Source organism: Heterocephalus glaber, unplaced genomic scaffold (assembly GCF_053883595.1).
Source record: "Heterocephalus glaber isolate CG9 unplaced genomic scaffold, H.glaber_assembly_v1.0 deba00001072, whole genome shotgun sequence".
Taxonomy (NCBI): Eukaryota; Metazoa; Chordata; class Mammalia; order Rodentia; family Bathyergidae; genus Heterocephalus; species Heterocephalus glaber.
In genome coordinates, this window is record NW_028258189.1 from 91079 (window position 1) to 109458 (window position 18380).

At 44.9% G+C, this 18380-nt stretch overlaps 1 protein-coding gene across 1 annotated transcript; it reads right to left on the reverse strand.

Annotated features, from left to right (window-relative positions):
* Nucleotides 1-11351: 11351 nt before the first annotated feature.
* On the reverse strand, nt 11352-17901 carry LOC147828437 (uncharacterized). The gene is made up of 2 exons (XM_087209898.1): nt 15173-17901; nt 11352-13727 (listed from the first exon to the last, which is right to left on the reverse strand). Exon 2 carries the CDS (start codon nt 12962-12964, stop codon nt 11837-11839), a length of 1128 nt encoding a protein of 375 aa, XP_087066024.1. The 5' UTR covers nt 12965-13727; nt 15173-17901; the 3' UTR covers nt 11352-11836.
* Between the last annotated feature and the right edge of the window lie 479 nt (nt 17902-18380).

Genomic DNA, 18380 nt, shown 5'->3' on the forward strand with positions numbered 1-18380 from the left:
CCTTTTCATTCTCTCTAGATGACTTCAAATGCAAAATGCAAAAAGGTACCTGCTGTGTAAATAGTTGGTTTACTGCACAATGTAAATATGTGCTATCCGTGTAGTTGGTTGAATTCAAGGATGCGGAACACAAGATACCAAGGACTGGCTGTGTTGGGTGATGAGGGCAGAAGGTTTCAGTTAAGGATGATTAAGTTAAGGATGTTGAGAGGGAATGATCCTGGATCATCCAGGTGGACCCAGAGCAATTCCAGGTATTCTGAAAACCTGAAAAGCAGAGATCTTTCCCAACTAGGGCCAGGCAGGTGCAGCAGACATCAGAGAGGTGGGGCATCCAAAGGATACCACCTACCATTGCCATCTATCTATCCATCCATCCATCTATCATTTATCATTTTGGTGGTGGTATTGGAGATTGAACTGAGGGCCTTGGCAATGAGCTACATCCTCAGCCCTCTGTTTTCTTTCCTTTCCTCTTTCTTCCCTTTTTTTCTTCCTTTTTTTATTTTGAGAAAAGTTCTTGCTAAATTGCTAAGTTGCCCTTCTGGGCTCTATCCTCTTGCCTCAGCCTCCCAGAATGTTGGGATTACAGGTGTGTGCCATCACACCTGCCCCCATTACTGTCTTTGAAGACAGATGGAACCATGAGCCAGGAAACAAGAGGGCAGCTTCTATGAGCTGAGAATGACCCCATCCGTCTCCAGCTAAAAAGGATACAAGGACCTCTGATCTCACAGAGGAAATGAATTGTGCCAACAGTCTACATGAGCCTAGAAGCAAATTCTCCTCCAGACCCTTCAGTTCAGCATCCCACCCAGCCATGCCAGAGTTGGATTTGACTGAAATCCATGTGAAATTCCCACCTGCAGGACTGTGAGATAATACATGTCAAATAGCAAAAGTGCGTATGTTGCTTTACATTGCTCTGTGTCCGTGGCAATTTTTCTAGCAGTAGGAGGCCACTAATAGAGAATCCTCAACAAGGTTTGCAATGCCCTGTATATTGCCCCAACTCTAACACTAATTCCATCATCACCAATGGTAGTAAAAATATACTAGTGAGGATTTTCAGGAAAAACAAATACTGCAACATAAATTAAAAGTATGATGCATATTGGTTTCTGAAAAAATGCAATGTAAGCGGGGAAAAGAAAGAGTTTTAAAAGTCTATCTTTGGGCTGGGGAGTTAGCTCAGTGGTTCCAGCGCCTGCCTCGAAAGCACAAGATCCCGAGTTCAATCCCCGGTACCAAAAAAAATAGCATAAAAGTCTATCTTTGAGTTAAGAAAATATGACACTAATCAATGGCTAAATGTAGGAAGTACCCAACTTTATCTCCAAATATCCACTCTCCTAGACCCCTGCAAGATATGTGTTACCTTGTATTTGTATCCTGTTCCGCAGAAATGTCACTGTTGGTGAAATGCACACATATTTAAGCTGCCTGCTAATATTGGCCTTCTCCTCCCTGTGTGTGCTCCCATTAAATGTTCAGAGCCCAATGTTCAGCTCATTCTGTCCATTCCCTCCCTGCAGGAAAATGTTTTTCACTTAAAATAGAATGAACATGTTCTAAGGAATTTCAAGATTATTGAAAGGAATTGTCAACATTATAGCTTGTAACAATCCAAGACTAACACAATAGCTTTCTTTGTGCAGATGCTCTAGTTGGTTCTAACATAAAACCCAATACACAATTCATTTCCTCATTTTAGCACAAGTTACCAGGAACTGATTCTTCCTCAAAGTCAACCCTTTTCCCCTTAGAGTTTGAAATATCAAGGGTTACTATAAGCAGGGAAAAGTTGATTTTAGCTTGATTTTCCAAAGAATATTTAAAAATTCTACCAGACAGTGGTACAATCATGCCTGAAATCCCAGCACTCAGGAGGTTGAAGCAGGACTGCTGCAAGTTCAAGGCAGCCTGGGCTACGTAGCGAGAACTTGACTCAAAAGAAAAGAAAGAAAGAGAGAGAGAGAGAAAGAGAGAGAAACAGAGAGAAACTCCACTAACTCCTATACCTTCAGTCCACATACAGTTTCAAAAAGCCTTCTTTCAAAAAGCCTGTTGAATAAAGTAAGTTCAAATGCTGTTTCAATAACTTTTTTAGAAAAGAGAGATGAGACAAAGAGGGGTATGCTTTATTGTTAGCTTCAGAAGCCAGTTAAACATAAAGACAGCTCATTTCTCTTAAATAAGTGAATCTGGGTTCTGCAAGAGAATTTCAGGAAAATTTTGCTATCTTATGACAGACTGCTCTTGCTAATTGGCCTTCCTAGGGAAATATCAGGTGGTTTCCCTTTTTAATTGTTTGGGGTTTTTGAGGTACTGGAGATTGAAATCAGACTCTTGCACTGACCTTTTATATCCTTTATTTTGAGATAGTGTTGCTAAGTTACCCAGGCTGGCCTTCAACTTGCAACCCTCCTGCCTTTTGGACATACTCCAAGCTGCCTTTGTGGAGCCTCTGTTCTCCCTCCTTGGATACTTCCCAGGGCCAGCATCCTTGCAGTAGGAGCTCTCTCATCTGTTCCACAAAACTTTAAATATACTTCTGGATGTGTTAGTTCAGTACTGTGTGTGAGACTTTGCCACCCAGCTTTCAGCTGTTGTTCAATACAGAGCCATTTGTGGTGCAGCCTAATGCCAGCCCGAGTGCAGGGGAGGATACAGTCATCTTGAGATTCAACCATTGTGGTAAGCCCACAAAAGCTGGTTTTCTCTTGTATGCACGACAGCCAAGATGCCTAGGCTCTACACAAGATCCTCAAACACCTACAAAAATGTCTACCTCCAAAACACAAAATGAAAACTTGGTGCTTCCAAAATACAGAAAGGGAACCATAATATTCCAAGGAATAATTTGTTTCAAAGTCAAAACAGGCATAATCTTCCCATGAGCTTATTTCATTTTATAAATGTGGTATGTAGGTATGTGGAAGCAGAGATTGAGACAGGACTGGTGTACACAGGCTGCTTCCTAAGGAAGTAAGCTCAATCACCCTACAAGGTTCCTGCACCCTACAAAGCCAAGGTGCAGCAGGGAAGAAACCTTGGAAGCCAAGCAAGGGTGCGATTCCAGAATCATCCTGTAGGTGGCGCTCCAGCTGTGTAGACTGAGCTTCAGCACTGGCCCCACTCAAAGCAAAAAGACTTGGCTTCCAACCACTCTTAGCTCCTAGCAGTGGTAAGTCATCCATCAAAGGTCCCCTCAGGCTGAGAGGCATTCCAGGGCTGCTGAGCAAAAAAGCACAGGGTCTCAGCGAGGTCGAGGAGGAACTCTGAGGGTTCTCCAGGGAGCTCCAACCTTGCCCTCTAAGTGCTGCCCTCCATAGTCATCCCCTTAACTTTTTAGGACACACTTTCCTCTCCAGACCCAACCACTAGACAGAAATGGCAGGCCAAGGCTGATCGACACTGCAGAGCCACTCCTGACTGGCCCCTAGAGCCAGTCCTCCTGGGTCTCACTGTCTGTGCCTTCGCTGGGTGCAAAGCCTGGCTCTGTGCATGGGTGTGTGGGTGAATGTACCTCTTATTCATGCAAACTGTTTCTCATCCATAAGATGTAACCAGGAATAGTTGCCTTTCAAGATTATAGAAGATTAGATACAGCCATGACATGCAGTAAACACGGAAGGAGAAGTAAAGTCGTTCTGTCTTACTGAGCTAAAGTTGTTCTGTCTTACTCGAAAGTGCAGATCTGCCATTGGGAGTTCCTTTAGGTACCCTTATCATCGCTGAAAGTAGGACATTGCATAGTTAGCTATCTTTTGCCATAAATTTACCTTTCTCCTACATCTGCTTTCCTTTTCCTCTTCTAATGCTAATTTTTCTTTCTTTCCTCATCCTTCTTTTCCATTTCTCCTCCCTCTCCTTCTTTCTCTTTGTCTTCTTCCTATTCTTTTGTCTTCTCAACTTCTCATTCTAATTATTCTTCTACCTCCTGCAATGTCTCTGCCTCCTCCCTTGCCTGTTCCTCCTCCTCTTCCATGGATATAGACACACATATATGCATTTTCCATAAGTGTTAGGAGAAACCAAGCTGCCTTCCAGCCTGCCTGAGCTAAGGATTTCCTTCATTTGCAGTGGGGAGCTCCTCCCTCCTCATTGCATGCCCCAGACATGGTGCCACTGGGCAGTGCCAGATCTGGAGGTGGGGGGAAATGGATGTGTTCAAATCCTTGTTCTGCTAGGTGCCAACTTGTCCAACTTTCATGAACGTTTCTCAGTGTCAATCCTCCATCTGCAGTAGTTTAGAGATGAAACAACTTTGCTAAGCTGCCACTGCAAAACCAGGGGATATCAGATGGGAGATTAGCTAGCCCATCGGTGACAGTGATAAATAATGAATGGTGCAAGAAATGACAATGATGTGGCCCGTGTGCATTGAAAATGGTATCTGAAGGAGCTTCAAAGCTTTTGATGAAGGAGATGTGATTAGTGTAGCTGCCAAATCCTCTCTTAGTTCCTTCTTCTTCTGGAGAGTGGATAAGATACCCTGATGGCTTTGGGTCTTCAGGGATATCTCTGCAGGAATTAGAGGCACCAACGGATTTCTTTATTTTCTCTCTCCTTTTGGGGAGCTTGAAATAGATTTGTGCCACGGTCACTCTCATTATTGTTACGCTATGGATAGGTATATCTGGCACAGCCAATGTTTTTCTTGTACTTTTAGAACACACACGGACATCTTTGATTCACACACACAATCCCCATCTTTTTCTTTTCTTGCTTATGTTTCCAGAACAACTATTCCAGACAGTTTCTTTTCCCCTGCCATATTTTTGAATGTTCAAAACCGGTACCCTTCCATTTCTTCTGTTGCTTTTGGTGACCCACATCTTCCCCTCAGATGGGAAGCTGTCATGTGTTTCGCTGTTTCCATTTTTAAAATATGGATCTTGTTTATGAAATTATATTTGTCAGAAATCATCTGAGCACCAACACTTTGAAATCTGGACTCATTAACAAGTTAAGATAATTTCTCCATCATTCATCTCCTGATGACTTGAACTCCTCTATTGAAAAATATTGCTTTAATGAGTTTCCTATTAGTCTCTTTTAAAATATATTAACAATAATGATATGCAAAAGTCAATATCCTCTATTACTGTAGCAAACTGAATTTCTGAACTGCCTGACAGCTTAAAATTGCCATTTTACTGAAGGAGATTTAAATGGCGTTGATGGTGGTGACGGACTGCCATCACCAGAAACATGCATTTTTCTACTACAGTAGAGGAAATAATTTAATTAGTCTGTTATTTTAAATGTTCTGATTTTAATACATTAACTTGTGGCCTGCGGCTGATAGAAAAGAAATTAACACTGACTCTTTTTGACTATAGACTGAATTGGACTTTCCATGGCACGAAAATTAATTATAAATGCTCCTTGTCTAAGATTGCCAATTTTTTTATGATAAATGATGTAATTATTAGATGTCAAGCATACAAATAGTCATGCATTGACATCTCAGCTTATGAATTCCAACATCCACTGTCGTGTACAACATATTCATCCCATTTAATTGCTCAGTAAAAGGGAGGAGAAATCATTGTCCTCATTGTTCTCCCTGTGATTTTCAGGCAGTAAATTCCTGAAGACAATGAGCCCTAAAGCCCTGAATTCCTGTCGACAGCCCGTGTTTCATCATGCACCAAGACCAAGATAAACAAACAAACAAAAATGCCACAGAAAATGAGGCTACGGCCAGAAAAGCAAGAACAAACTTTTACGCAATGATGAGCTGGGTGACATTTGTTTTCAACTTTCTGTCACGCATCCCTTTACTCCCCCACATACTGGAGTCTGCACCTGAGTGCTTACTGTTGATGTATGGAGTTCTAGGATCTTGGGAGTTTGCAACTTCCCAAAATATGCTCTTTGTCCCTCATACTCTTAGCCGTCATGGCTCCAATCTTTTGTGGCATAAAGATAAGTGAAAACTTCAAAACAATCCACAGCCCCACCTCCACGAGCCATATCTGATGAAGTACATAATTCTTTAAAAAATACAGTAGTGCTTTCAAATAAATTTGTATTTTGCTCATCCTATCCATGATGGTGGTCAGTTGTACCAGTCAAGATGGCTAAAATTCCCAGTTATCCAAAAACTAAATCTAAGTGTTGCTGTGAAAGCCTTTTGTACATGTCACTAAAGGCCACCAGAAGTTTACTCTCAGGAGGAAAAATCATCCTGGATTGCTGAGTAGATCCTATGCAACCACAAGGATCTTTGTATGAGGGAGGCAGGGGCTCAGAGACTGAAAGAAAAGTTGTGGTAATGCAGGCACGGGTTGAAGAGATGGCTTTGAGTATGGCACTAGGAGCCACAAGACAAAGGGTGCAGGCAAAGCTGGAAAGGGCAAAGAAACACTCTCCTAGAGCCTCCAGAAAGAACCTGCACTGCCAACACCTTCATTCTAGCCAATGGGACCCAAGGCAGATTTCTGACCCCAGGACTGTAATGTATCTTTTAAGCCACTAAGTATGTCATAATGTTACTGCAGCTGCACAAAACAAAAGCACCATCAAATCCATCTGAAGTATTCTTACACAAATGAGTGAGATATATTATTTGGTCCATCTACAAGCACTGCTTCATTCCATATACATACTCTGCCCTCCTTACAGGTATGCACCCATGGATTCAATTAACCACAAAGAGGAACTACTTGGGAAAAACCTAAATCTGTACTAAACATGTTATGTTTATCAACTTTCCATTGCTGACTAACCTGAGAAAAATACCTGAGAGAGACAACTTCAACAATGTTTATTTTGGCTTATGTGTTCGGTCCGTGGTCAGCTGGGTTCGTTGCTTTGAGGCCTGTGGAAAGGTAGAAACATCACGGTGGAAGGGCATGGCTGAGGGGAGCTGCTTCCCTCATGGCAGCCAGGAAAGCAGAGGACAGGAGAGCCACAGAGGAAGGGGATGGGACCAGATACAGTCCCAAGGGTGTGCCCTGGTGACCTACTCCCTTCAACTAGGCCCTACCTCCTAAGTCTCCACTACCTCCTGGTAATCTTGTCAAATTGTAAAACCATCCACAGGTTAATTCACTTGAAGTTAGAGCTTTCATTGTTTAATGGCTTTCTCAACACTTTCAGGACAATGAGCCTTTCGGGAGACATTTTGGATCTCAATCATAAGACACATACAGATTTTTTTCTCATCATTATTCCCTGAACATTACAGTATGCCACCTGTTTACATTTACATTATATTAGGAATTGTAATTCTTCTAGAGATGATTTAAAGTATATGGAGGATGTGCATAATTTCTACACAAATACATCCTGTTAGAGAAACAGCTTGAGCACCCATGGATTTTGGTATCCACGGAGAGCCTGGAAACTAATCCCTTGTGGATACTGAGGGATGAGTGCACATTCAGATCCTTCTTGCAATCACTGCTGCTCTTCTAGAGGCTCACTCCATGGTCAAAGCCCAAAGAGGCTAAGTGTGGGCCTGGAAGTACCTCCCTTCAGCCTTCACCTGTACTGTAAAAGTAACACACAGCCTTAGCCAGTGCTGTCCTTCTCAAAGGAGGAAGTAAACGATGGCTCATCTATAACGAGGGCCTTGGAGGGCCTCTGGGCCATGTAGCAGGGAACCTCCTGCAATGTCTAGGACTTGTGAGTGGTCCTGGCAGCCAGCCAGCAGGAAAACAAAGGCCTCACACACACAGCTGTCAGGAAATACATTCTGCTAACCACCTTATGAGTTCAGGAGACAGTGGACCTGAGAGGGGAAGGCAGCTCAGACGGTACAGCATGAATCCAACCTAGCAAGAGATAAATGGACAGCCCAGCCTGCATCCCTGAACAATGGAAACTGCAATGTGTTAATTTGTGTTGCTGAACATCATTAAGTTTGTGGTCAATGATTATGCAGGAACAGAAAATAAATGACACTCTGTAAAAAGCAATTTTTCAGTTAGCTATTACCAAATGCACACAATTAATTTAAACCACATCTTAATACTTCACTCCCTTAAGTGTGCTGCAGAACAGGAGAAAGGTTTTTCTAAATGAAAACAAGTTGTGGTCTTAGCACAATGTGTGATTACCAGTGATATTTCCCTGCCAATTTTTCTCCCTTTGAGTTTCCTGAGGTGATTCCTGTGAGACCAAAAGTGACTCCATTTTGTGAATGTGAGACCAGAATGACTCCATTTTGTCCAAAATGGAGCAGTCTCCTTTGTTCTTTCAAATTAATGATTAAATGTGCTTAATCTGGGACAAAAGACATGATCTGTAACTCAAGATTCCTAAACTCATTACTCAGCCATCTGTTTGCCCTAGAAACAAGTGTCCTGGGCCCACTATCTATAGGACAATCTGTTAACGTGCTGACTGTCCACACAGGGTGGTCATGACCATGAGTCAAGATGTCTGCCGACCATCAGTACGTGACAGTAGACCACTAACCTTTGTCCCCATTTTTCTTGTAAAAACCTATACGTAATCCCCTTCAACCCCCAATGAGCCTAGCCAATCAAAATTCTACACTTCATACTTGCTAAATGTTAACCAATCATATGGCTGCTAATGACTGAAGCTTGCTGTAATCTCAATTAAAAACCCTGCTAATTTGGAACTCGGGGCTCTCAATCTTGATCCGCTGTGTCGGTGACAATTGAGAGTCCCTGCTTAAGCTTGAATAAATGACCCTCGTGTGCTAACATCGGAAATGGCCTCCTGGTGTTCTTTGGGACTTCGTAATCTGGGCACAACAATTCCCAGGTGCTAAATTATAGCACTGGAGCAGCCCATGTAGGGAGGAGCTAAATCATTCTGTAACCAGACAGGGTACAGGGAGGTCCCCAAAGTGAAGACAGGAACCTTGACTCACTCTACTCTTGGGGAAGGTTGTAGATTTGCTGACTTCCATCAGAGAAAAAGAATTTTCACGATGTGTCAGTCAGAGGCATAAAGGGATTTATTCAGGAAAGAAAGAGTGGGATGTAGGCGTGTAAAGAATGAGGCATATTATTACCTGGAATTAGAAACAGTTATGTTTCTCTTAAGGGTGGAAACCATGGAAAAGATCTTCCACCCCCCAGAAGGGTAATGGTCCATTTTTTTAGATATAATTTAAATATTCTTTGAATTCTCCCAACCTCCTCTTTTACCTTAAAATTAAGTTCCTATTCTTTACTTTCTTAACTAAGCTAATTTATGGGTTTACAGTATCCTTAAGGAATTTTGGGGGGTACTAAAGGTGAAAGGAAAGAAGCATAAATTAACTGAGAGGAGCCAACGTGGATCAGCTTGGGTAACTCCATCTGTGCCCTGAAATCGCATGTTCTTAAAAGGACAATTTTTAAATGATGATTATCCTTGACTCCTTTCTATTTATCTTTATTTCTTCTCTCCTATCTCAATTCTTTCTAGGCCTCTGCTGCCCAGCCTGGATTCCACAAGCTGTCTTTCCCCATGGCTTGGTGATTTTCCTCATTTGCTGGATCTAATACACAAAAATGGCCTTGTGTAGTCATCTGCCCCCAGGGAAGAATAGGTTTCACCTCTTCGGGTGGATTCCAGTGTCACTGAAAGCGAGTTTCCAGGTCAAGAAGGCAGGGTGTGGCACTGAAAGGCCTGCTTTCCATCCCAGTACTCTTGACTGTTTGTGTCTCTCATGGCCAGTTGTTTACTCTCTACACCAAATTCAGTGCTAGTGTTGTGCCCAGATTGTGAAGTCCCAGAGACCACCAGGAGACCGTTTCCGATGTAAGCACATGAGGGTCGTTTATTCAAGCTTAAGCAGGGACTCTCAACTGTCACCGACACAGCGGATCGAGATTGAGAGCCCTGAGTCCCTAACTAGCAGGGTTTTTATTGAGAATACAACAAGCTTTGGTTATTAGTAGCCAGGTGATTGGTTAATACTCAATACATATGAAGTGTAGGGTTTTGGTTGGCTAGGCTTTGGGGGTCGAAGGGGATTACGTATTGGTTTTTGTGAGGGAGAAAAGGGGCAAAGATTAACGGCCGGTTGTTACATACTGATCGTTAGCAGACCCACTAATGGCCACATCTATCTTGTGTGGACAGTCAGCTCATTAACTGCTTATCCTACAGATAGTGTGCCTGGAACGCTCTCTCCCCGGGTACACAGGTGGTTGGGTAATAAACCCAGGAATTTCAAGTGGTGAATTCCTAGTTTAAGCACAAATTTGAGAGAACAAAGGAGACGGCTCCAAAATGGAGTCATTTTGGTCCCACATTCCCCCCTTCTCATGATGCTATAGAGGGCCAATCATGGGCCTCTGGGGGTTAATTCTATCAAGTCGGTAGGAATTGGCTGGTATTGGGACCTGAGCACCATTACCTGAACAGCGTTAATTCGTTTTTTGATGAACGAAACTAGTCTATTGAGCATACAAGGTCCAAAGGTCAACAGTAGTAACACAATAAGCAAGGGGCCTAGCAGGGTAGAGATTAGGGTAGTTAGCCAAGGGGAAGAATTAAACCAAGATTCGAACCAGTTTTGAGATAGTTCTCTTTCTCGCTTATGTTTGGCGATGCCCTCCCTAACTTTAGCCATGGACTCTTTGACCACTCCTGAATGATCTACATAGAAGCAACATTCTTTACCTAAGGCAACGCAGAGTCCTCCCTGTAGAAGGGGGTGTCTCGTAATATTGCCCTGGGAATTACATGGTTGCAACCCGGTGTTCGTGAATCGACCGGGGGAGGGTACACCCCTTTTTTGTTTCCCCACATTCAGGCCTTCCCCGTGACTCTAGGCTCCAGTGTCCGATATCCCAGCTGCCAGTGGCTAGCCGACAGAGATCAAACTCTAGAGCAGGCCACCAGGCTAATGGTGGGCTCACTTTGGACGAGCTGTTAATAATGTCACCTGTGGCAGTACTGATGATCATCCAGGTTAAATTTAGGGGAGCATGTGGGTTCTGTCCTCCTAAAATCGGTGTCAAAAGTACAGTTACCACAATCATGACCGTCGACGACGCAGCTTGAGTTTGAGGGGATTGTCTTGGTCTTTGGACACCTGCCATGATGGAATGAAGTCCTCTAGGACAGCGTGAGGATCTGCAGGGCGAACGTGGGTGTAGTGCACCCACGAGGCAATCCCGTCGACCTTGAGAGCGGTGGGCGTGGTCAGGACTGTGACGTAGGGTCCTTTTCAACGGGGCTCAAGGTCCCTTTGTCGGTGTCTCAGGACGAAGACCCAGTCTCCTGGTCGATAGCGATGGGGCTCGGGAGGCGGTCCAGTTTGATATAAGGCTTTTAATTTAGGCCAGATATCCTCGTGCACACTTTGGAGGCTTTTTAAAGAAAGTAACAACTTTTGGTCATCAAATTCAACAAGCACATTTGATTGAAGGTTGGGAATAATGGGAGGAGGAATTTCAAACATGATTTTAAAGGGAGTTAATCCCATCTTATAGGGTGAATTGCGTACCCTATAGCGGGCAAAGGGAAGGAGAGTCACCCAGTCAACGCCAGTCTCTAAGGTTAATTTAGTTAAGGTCTCTTTTAATGTTCTATTCATCCTCTCTACCTGTCCTGAACTTTGGGGTCTGTATGCACAATGTAATTTCCAATCCGTCCCCAATATCTGTGCTAGGGTTTGACTCACCTTGGAAATAAAGGCGGGTCCATTATCTGATCCTAGCATTACTGGAAAACCATACCTTGGCAGGATGTCTTCTAGCAGTTTCTTAGTCACACTTCGCGCTGTTTCATGTTTGGTAGGAAACGCTTCTGTCCATCCTGAAAAAGTGTCTACAAAAACTAACAAGTATTTATAACCATACCTTCCAGGTTTTACCTCGGTGAAGTCCAATTCCCAATAGGCTCCAGGTCAGCTTCCCCTCAGCCTATTTCCTGGGTTGGCCCTATTGTGGGTGGCATTTGTCAATTGACAGGCTTTGCAGGTAGCAACAATATGTTCAATTTTAGAATTAGCATCACGGATCTTAATTTCAGCATGTCTCAGGAGATCTTGCATTTTTCGAGTGCCCATGTGGGTGGTCCGGTGCATCTTGGAGAGAACTTGTTCTCCCAGCGCTTTAGGCAAGATGACTTTACAATCAGAAGATTTCCACCACCCGTTGAGGCACTGAGGCATAGGTAATTGTTTTATCCAATTTAAATCTTCTTCAGTGTGCTGGGGTTTTTCTGGTAGGGCTGCACTTCCCGGATCGGGCAGCTGAGTGGCCAGTGTCAGATTAATCTTTAAGGCTATTTCTCGGGCTGTCTGGTCAGCTAAATTATTTCCTCTGGCAATTGGAGTGTCACCTTTTTGGTGTCCTGGGCAATGGATAATGGCTAATTTTTTAGGTAGCCAGAGGGCTGTTAAGAGGGCAAGGATCTCCTCTTTGTTTTTAATAGTCTTTTCTTCAGCTGTCAGGAGTCTCCTTTCTTTGTAGATGGCCCCATGGACGTGTGCAGTGGCAAAGGCATACCGGCTATCTGTGTATATATTTAACTTTTGGCCCCGTCCTAGAGTCAATGTCTCGGTCAGAGCTATGAGCTCCGCCCGTTGTGCTGAGGTCCCGGTGGGCAATGGTTCTGCCCAAATGACCTCAGTCTCTGTCACCACTGCTGTTCCTGCATACCTGCGGCCATCACGAACAAAGCTGTTCCCATCAGTGTACCAGGTATCATCTGCATCTGGCCATGGTTGGTCGCTCAGATCTGCTCGAATTCCATGTACCTGGGCTAGGATGTCTGTGCAGTTGTGAAGCGGAGCCTCCAAGTTCGGGTCTGGCAACAGTGTGGCTGGGTTTAAAGCAGCCGGGGCCTGAAAGACAACTCGGGTTGGATTTAGGAGTAAGCTCTGGTAGTGGGTCAGGCGAGCATTACTGAGCCATTGATCTGGAGGCTGTTTTAGGACTCCCTCAATAGTGTGAGGGGTGGTCATGCACAGTTCTTGGCCTAATGTCAACTTGTCAGCATCTTTGACCATTAGAGCCACTGCTGCAATCATTCTTAGACACGGGGGCCATCCTGATGCAACTGGATCAAGTCTTTTTGATAGGTACGCCACTGGGCGGCGCCATGGCCCTAGATGCTGGACCAGGACGCCCTTAGCGACTCCTTTGTTTTCATCAATGTAAAGGTGGAATGGCTTAGTAATATCGGGCAAGCCCAAGGCTGGTGCCGTCAGCAAGGCTGTTTTAATTTGATCGAAAGATTTTTGTAGCTTTTCTGTCCATTGAAAAGCCTGATTGTCTTTGGTTGCCTCGTAAAGGGGCCTTGTGAGCTCTGCGAACCCCGGTATCCATAGGCGGCAGAAGCCCGCCTATCCCAAGAACTCTCTGACTTTCCGAGGAGAATCTGGTGTGGGTATCTTAAGAACTGTCTCTTTTCTAGCATCCGACAGCCATCTCTGCCCTTCCCTAAGCATGTACCCCAAGTAGCTTACCTCGGGTTTGCAGATCTGGGACTTTTTGGCAGACGCCCGGTACCCCAGTTCTCCTATGACTATCAAGAGTCTCTTGGTTCCACTTAGGCAGTCTTCCCGCGTTTCAGCTGCTATGAGGAGGTCATCTACATATTGTAACAGAGTTAGTTGGGGGTTCTGGAGGCGAAACTCACCCAGGTCTTCATGTAGAGCCTCGTCGAAGATGGTGGGAGAGTTTTTGAATCCTTGGGGTAATCGGGTCCATGTCAGCTGTCCGTTGAGGCCTTGTTCTGGGTCACTCCATTCAAATGTAAAGATGTGTTGGCTTTTGGGTGCTAGCGGAAGGCTAAAAAAAGCATCTTTGAGATCCAAGACTGTGTACCATCGATGGCTTGGGGGGAAGTGAACTCAAAAGGGTGTATGGATTAGGCACTGTGGGGTGGATGTCCATAACCCTCTTGTTCACTTCCCGGAGATCCTGCACTGGCCAATAGTCATTAGAATGAGGTTTTCGCACTGGCAACAAGGGGGTGTTCCAGGCTGATTGACAAGGCCTAAGAATCCCCTGAGCAAGCAACCTCCTGATGTGTGGAGTTATTCCCTTCTGGGCCTCTAGGGGCATAGGATATTGGCGAACTTGTACAGGATCTGCCCCAGGTTTTATTTCTACAAACACTGGTGCTCTGTGTGCAGCTAACCCCATGCCTCCAGTCTCTGCCCATGCTTGTGGGAGCATGATGAGCCATTGTTCCATGTCAGGATCAGGAGGGGCCCTCTTCTGATGTAGCAGATATTTATCTTCTAGGTTTATGGTTAGTACCTGAATGGGCCTTCCCTCTTGATTAAGGACTTTTGTGCCCCCGGGTTGGAAATGAATTTGAGCCCCTAATTTAGTCAGTAAGTCTCTTCCCAATAAGGGGTAGGGGCAGTCTGGTATAATCATAAATGAGTGGGTTACTTGGCCCACTCCCAAGTCTACTGTTTTTTGGGTTGTCCATGAATACTTTTTCATGCCTGTAGCTCCTTGAACCCAGGAGGTCTTATCAGAAACATGGCCACATGGTTTAAGTAGGACCAAATGTTGAGCCCCTGTATCCACTAGGAACTCGATAGGTCTCCCCTCCACTTTTAGGGTTACCCTGGGCTCAGGGAGGGGTGCCGAACCCCGTCCTCCCTAATCATTTAATTCATCCATAGCCAGGATAGGGGCCTTGGGGTGTCCTTCCTGTTGTTTCTTTTTGGGACAGTCTCTGGCCCAGTGTCCATACTCTTTGCAATGAGCACATTGATTTTTCCCCAACTGGGGGCGCTCTCTGCGTCTCTCTTTGTTTTCTCCTTCCACCACAATCTTTCTTAGTCTACGTTCACATTCCTTCTGTTCTCCCGCAGTGGCAGCCAGAAAGATCCGAGCTAAGTTTCGGGTCTGGCGGTCATCAGCTTTTTCTCGTTTCTCCTCTGTGGTTTCTCTATTGTTATACACTTTCTCTGCCACTGCCACTAAGTCCTGAATACTCTTTTCTCCTAACCTATCTACTTTCTGTAACTTTCTCTTAATGTCTGGCACCGCCTGGTTGACAAAATGTATTATTACAGCTGCCTTTGTCTCAATTGCTTCTGGGTCCATAGGAGTGTACCTACGAAAAGCTTCCTGAATTCTTTCTAGGAAAGCAGCAGGGCTTTCATCTAACTTTTGTTGTATATCCCCTACCTTAGCCAAATTTGTAGGCTTCCTCGCTGCTGCTTTCAGACCTTTTAATAGAGCCTGGCGATAGACCCAAAGCCTCTCCTTACCTTCTGCCGTGTTGAAGTCCCAGTTGGGTTGGGACAGAGGAAAAGAAGTGTTGATAGTGTCAGCATTGGTGGTGGGTTGACCATTGTCACCAGGAACCAATTTCCTGGCCTCATTCTGGATCCTCTCTCGTTCCTCAGTGGTGAACAGGACCTGCAGAAGCTATTGACAGTCATCCCAAGTGGGCTGATGGGTAAACAAAACAGTTTCTAACAGGTTAATCAAATCTCTAGGGTTATCAGAGAAATTGGCATGTTGTCGGCGCCAATTATAAAGATCACTTGTAGCAAAGGGCCAGTAATGGTGAGGCTGGTTCCCATGCTCATCAGGGGGCCCTATCGCTCGCAGCGGACAAACAGTAGAGTCTGTTGGTCCTGCCGGCGAGGCGGCGCTCCGGTGACGAGTATTTTGGGTGGGACCATTACGGTTGCCAGCACCCGGGGCGGGCTCTTCCTCCCTAGCCCCGGCTGGGACTGGGTCATTTCTTTCAGCCTGCTGTTGTGGAAGAGAGGGGAGAGAGTAAGGGGGAGGGAAAATAAGATCTTCTTCGGTCCCTCCCTGGAGGACAGGGTAGAGTGGCGCGGTCGGCTTGGTTTCGGTCTGCTCCTCGTCATCGCGCCCTCTAGGAGTCTTCTTACTGGCTGTCAGGATTAACTCTGGCTGCTGTTGCTGTGAAGGCAAAAAAGGCTTAACCCACGGGGTGGGTTAAAGATCAGAAATTCCCAAATGGCAATGTAGGGTACCTGGTCGGGATGAAGGATGGCTTTACGACCTCTGCGTATAATTTGCAAATCAAAAGTTCCCTCAGGGGGCCATCCTACCCCAAGGGTGGGCCACTCCGAGCTACAGAGTGTGATGAACTTAGCCTTTTTAATTTTTAAACTTAGGTTACGAGTGCTCTCCCTAACTTCCTTGAAATGATCTTTCATGAGGGAAAGAGGGGTAGCCACAGTCTGTCCCATCGTCTCAGTCCAAGTCAGTACAACACACAGACAAACACAACAGAAAAACACGTGAGACAAAACCGTCCTCCGCCTGATCGGAGGCAATGCAAATGGGACGACGGCCTCCTGCCGTGCCGCGGGAGCGACCCGCACCGTCCCTCCAGGAGTCTCACTGACTCGTACTCTTGGGGCACTCCGTCCCCACCAGTGGAATCCGGAACGTCTTCCAGGATCCCGGGTCGGCGGCCCTTGCAGCGCGTCCGCCTAGACCGTCTGCCGACCTTCCCAGAAAATAGGCCCAGACTTTACAAACACAAAAAACACTCACCAGCCGGCGTTGACCCTCCGGTACGGGAGTCCTGAAGGTCTTGGGATCCCGGACGAGCCCCCAAATGTTGTGCCCAGATTGTGAAGTCCCAGAGACCACCAGGAGGCCGTTTCCGATGTAAGCACATGAGGGTCGTTTATTCAAGCTTAAGCAGGGACTCTCAACTGTCACCGACACAGCGGATCGAGATTGAGAGCCCTGAGTCCCTAACTAGCAGGGTTTTTATTGAGAATACAACAAGCTTTGGTTATTAGTAGCCAGGTGATTGGTTAATACTCAATACATATGAAGTGTAGGGTTTTGGTTGGCTAGGCTTTGGGGGTCGAAGGGGATTACGTATTGGTTTTTGTGAGGGAGAAAAGGGGCAAAGATTAACGGCCGGTTGTTACATACTGATCGTTAGCAGACCCACTAATGGCCGCATCTGTCTTGTGTGGACAGTCAGCTCATTAACTGCTTATCCTACAGATAGTGTGCCTGGAACGCTCTCTCCCCGGGTACACAGGTGGTTGGGTAATAAACTCAGGAATTTCAAGTGGTGAATTCCTAGTTTAAGCACAAATTTGAGAGAACAAAGGAGACGGCTCCAAAATGGAGTCATTTTGGTCCCACACTAGTCATGATACATGGAGGTATCTGTGAACCACACAGCAGTCAGCCAGGAATACTGTGCAGGTGACTCTTCAATTCCTAAATGTGGATTCCCTCACTCTGGGAGCATAACACCAAATACCATAGCTGACGATAGGATACAATTTACCCGTACCTGAAAAATAATACCATTTCCTGCATTCAGGTTATGCAGCAGCTTCAAGGGGCTGGAGAAGCAGACCACTGTAAGCTGCTAGATACAATGGGTTGGATCCTCTGTGTCTTACACAGAGCATTGAACTCAGGGAAATGCTATCCCTAAGGAAAAAAACACTGATTTCCTCTGTAGAAGAGGTGCTTTGCCGGCTCATGAGCAAAACCCCCTGGAGTAAGACTTTTTAAGAGTCAAGCCAAAGAATGGGAGGAATTTGGGGGCAGTAAAGATTGCTCACTCAAGACTGTAAACAAAGAAGGTGGAAATTCCGCTTCCTCTGGAAGATCCCCCTCACTGGGCAGGCTGGAGCAGCGCTAGGAAAGGAAAAGGAACTGGAGCACATTAATATGTAAATTTTAGACCACCCCTCCCCCAAATTAAGTTCTTGGAAATGATTTAAAGAGTAATTGGCTTCCAGAAAAAATGGCTTGACCATATACTTTCTGGCAAATTACACCAGTCCAAAGCTTGTTAGGAGGATAAGGCTGTTTGCTCAAGTTGCCTTGTGGGAAACCTTAATTGAGGAAGGTCTTGCTTTCCTTTTGCTGTTTCTATAATGATGTTCTTCTCTCCAGAATCTAAAACTGCAAAAAGGATGATGTTTCACTAGGAATAGGGAAGACACAAGGGTATTTTTGCCTTATTCTCTGGAATCATAATCACACTGCACATTGGGAGGTGCGGGGGTGGGGGGTGGGGGGAACTTCTCACTCCAAACAATATACCAGATGGTAAATTCTAGGAAATACTTAGCAATATCGGCAAAAATTCCATGAGCAAAGTGATTTCAAAAGTCATATTTAACACAAATACAGTGGAGCAAAGGAGATAAAGATTCAGTGGTAGGGGCTGAGGAAACAGTATTTAGTAAAGTAGGACCAAAGCTTTATAGTTCTACATTATTTTGCCTTGAAAGTGTAGTGAAATAATCTTCAAGGTGGATATGTAGGAAAACATGGGTCATAAGAAACTGCAATTTACTTTCACAGCTTAAAGGAGTATTTAATTGCTTAAAAGAATTTATGTCTTTGCCCAGAAAAATGATGTCTTGAGAAGACTTGAAGACATGTAAAACCATCATTAGAAAAGACAGGCTGATAGAAATGACTAAAATTTCATACTTCAGGCAAAGA

What these genes read in the sequence shown, in the direction of transcription:
- LOC147828437 (XM_087209898.1), bottom strand. Translation starts at nt 12,964, where the DNA reads ATGATTGCAGCAGTGGCTCTAATGGTCAAAGATGCTGACAAGTTGACA.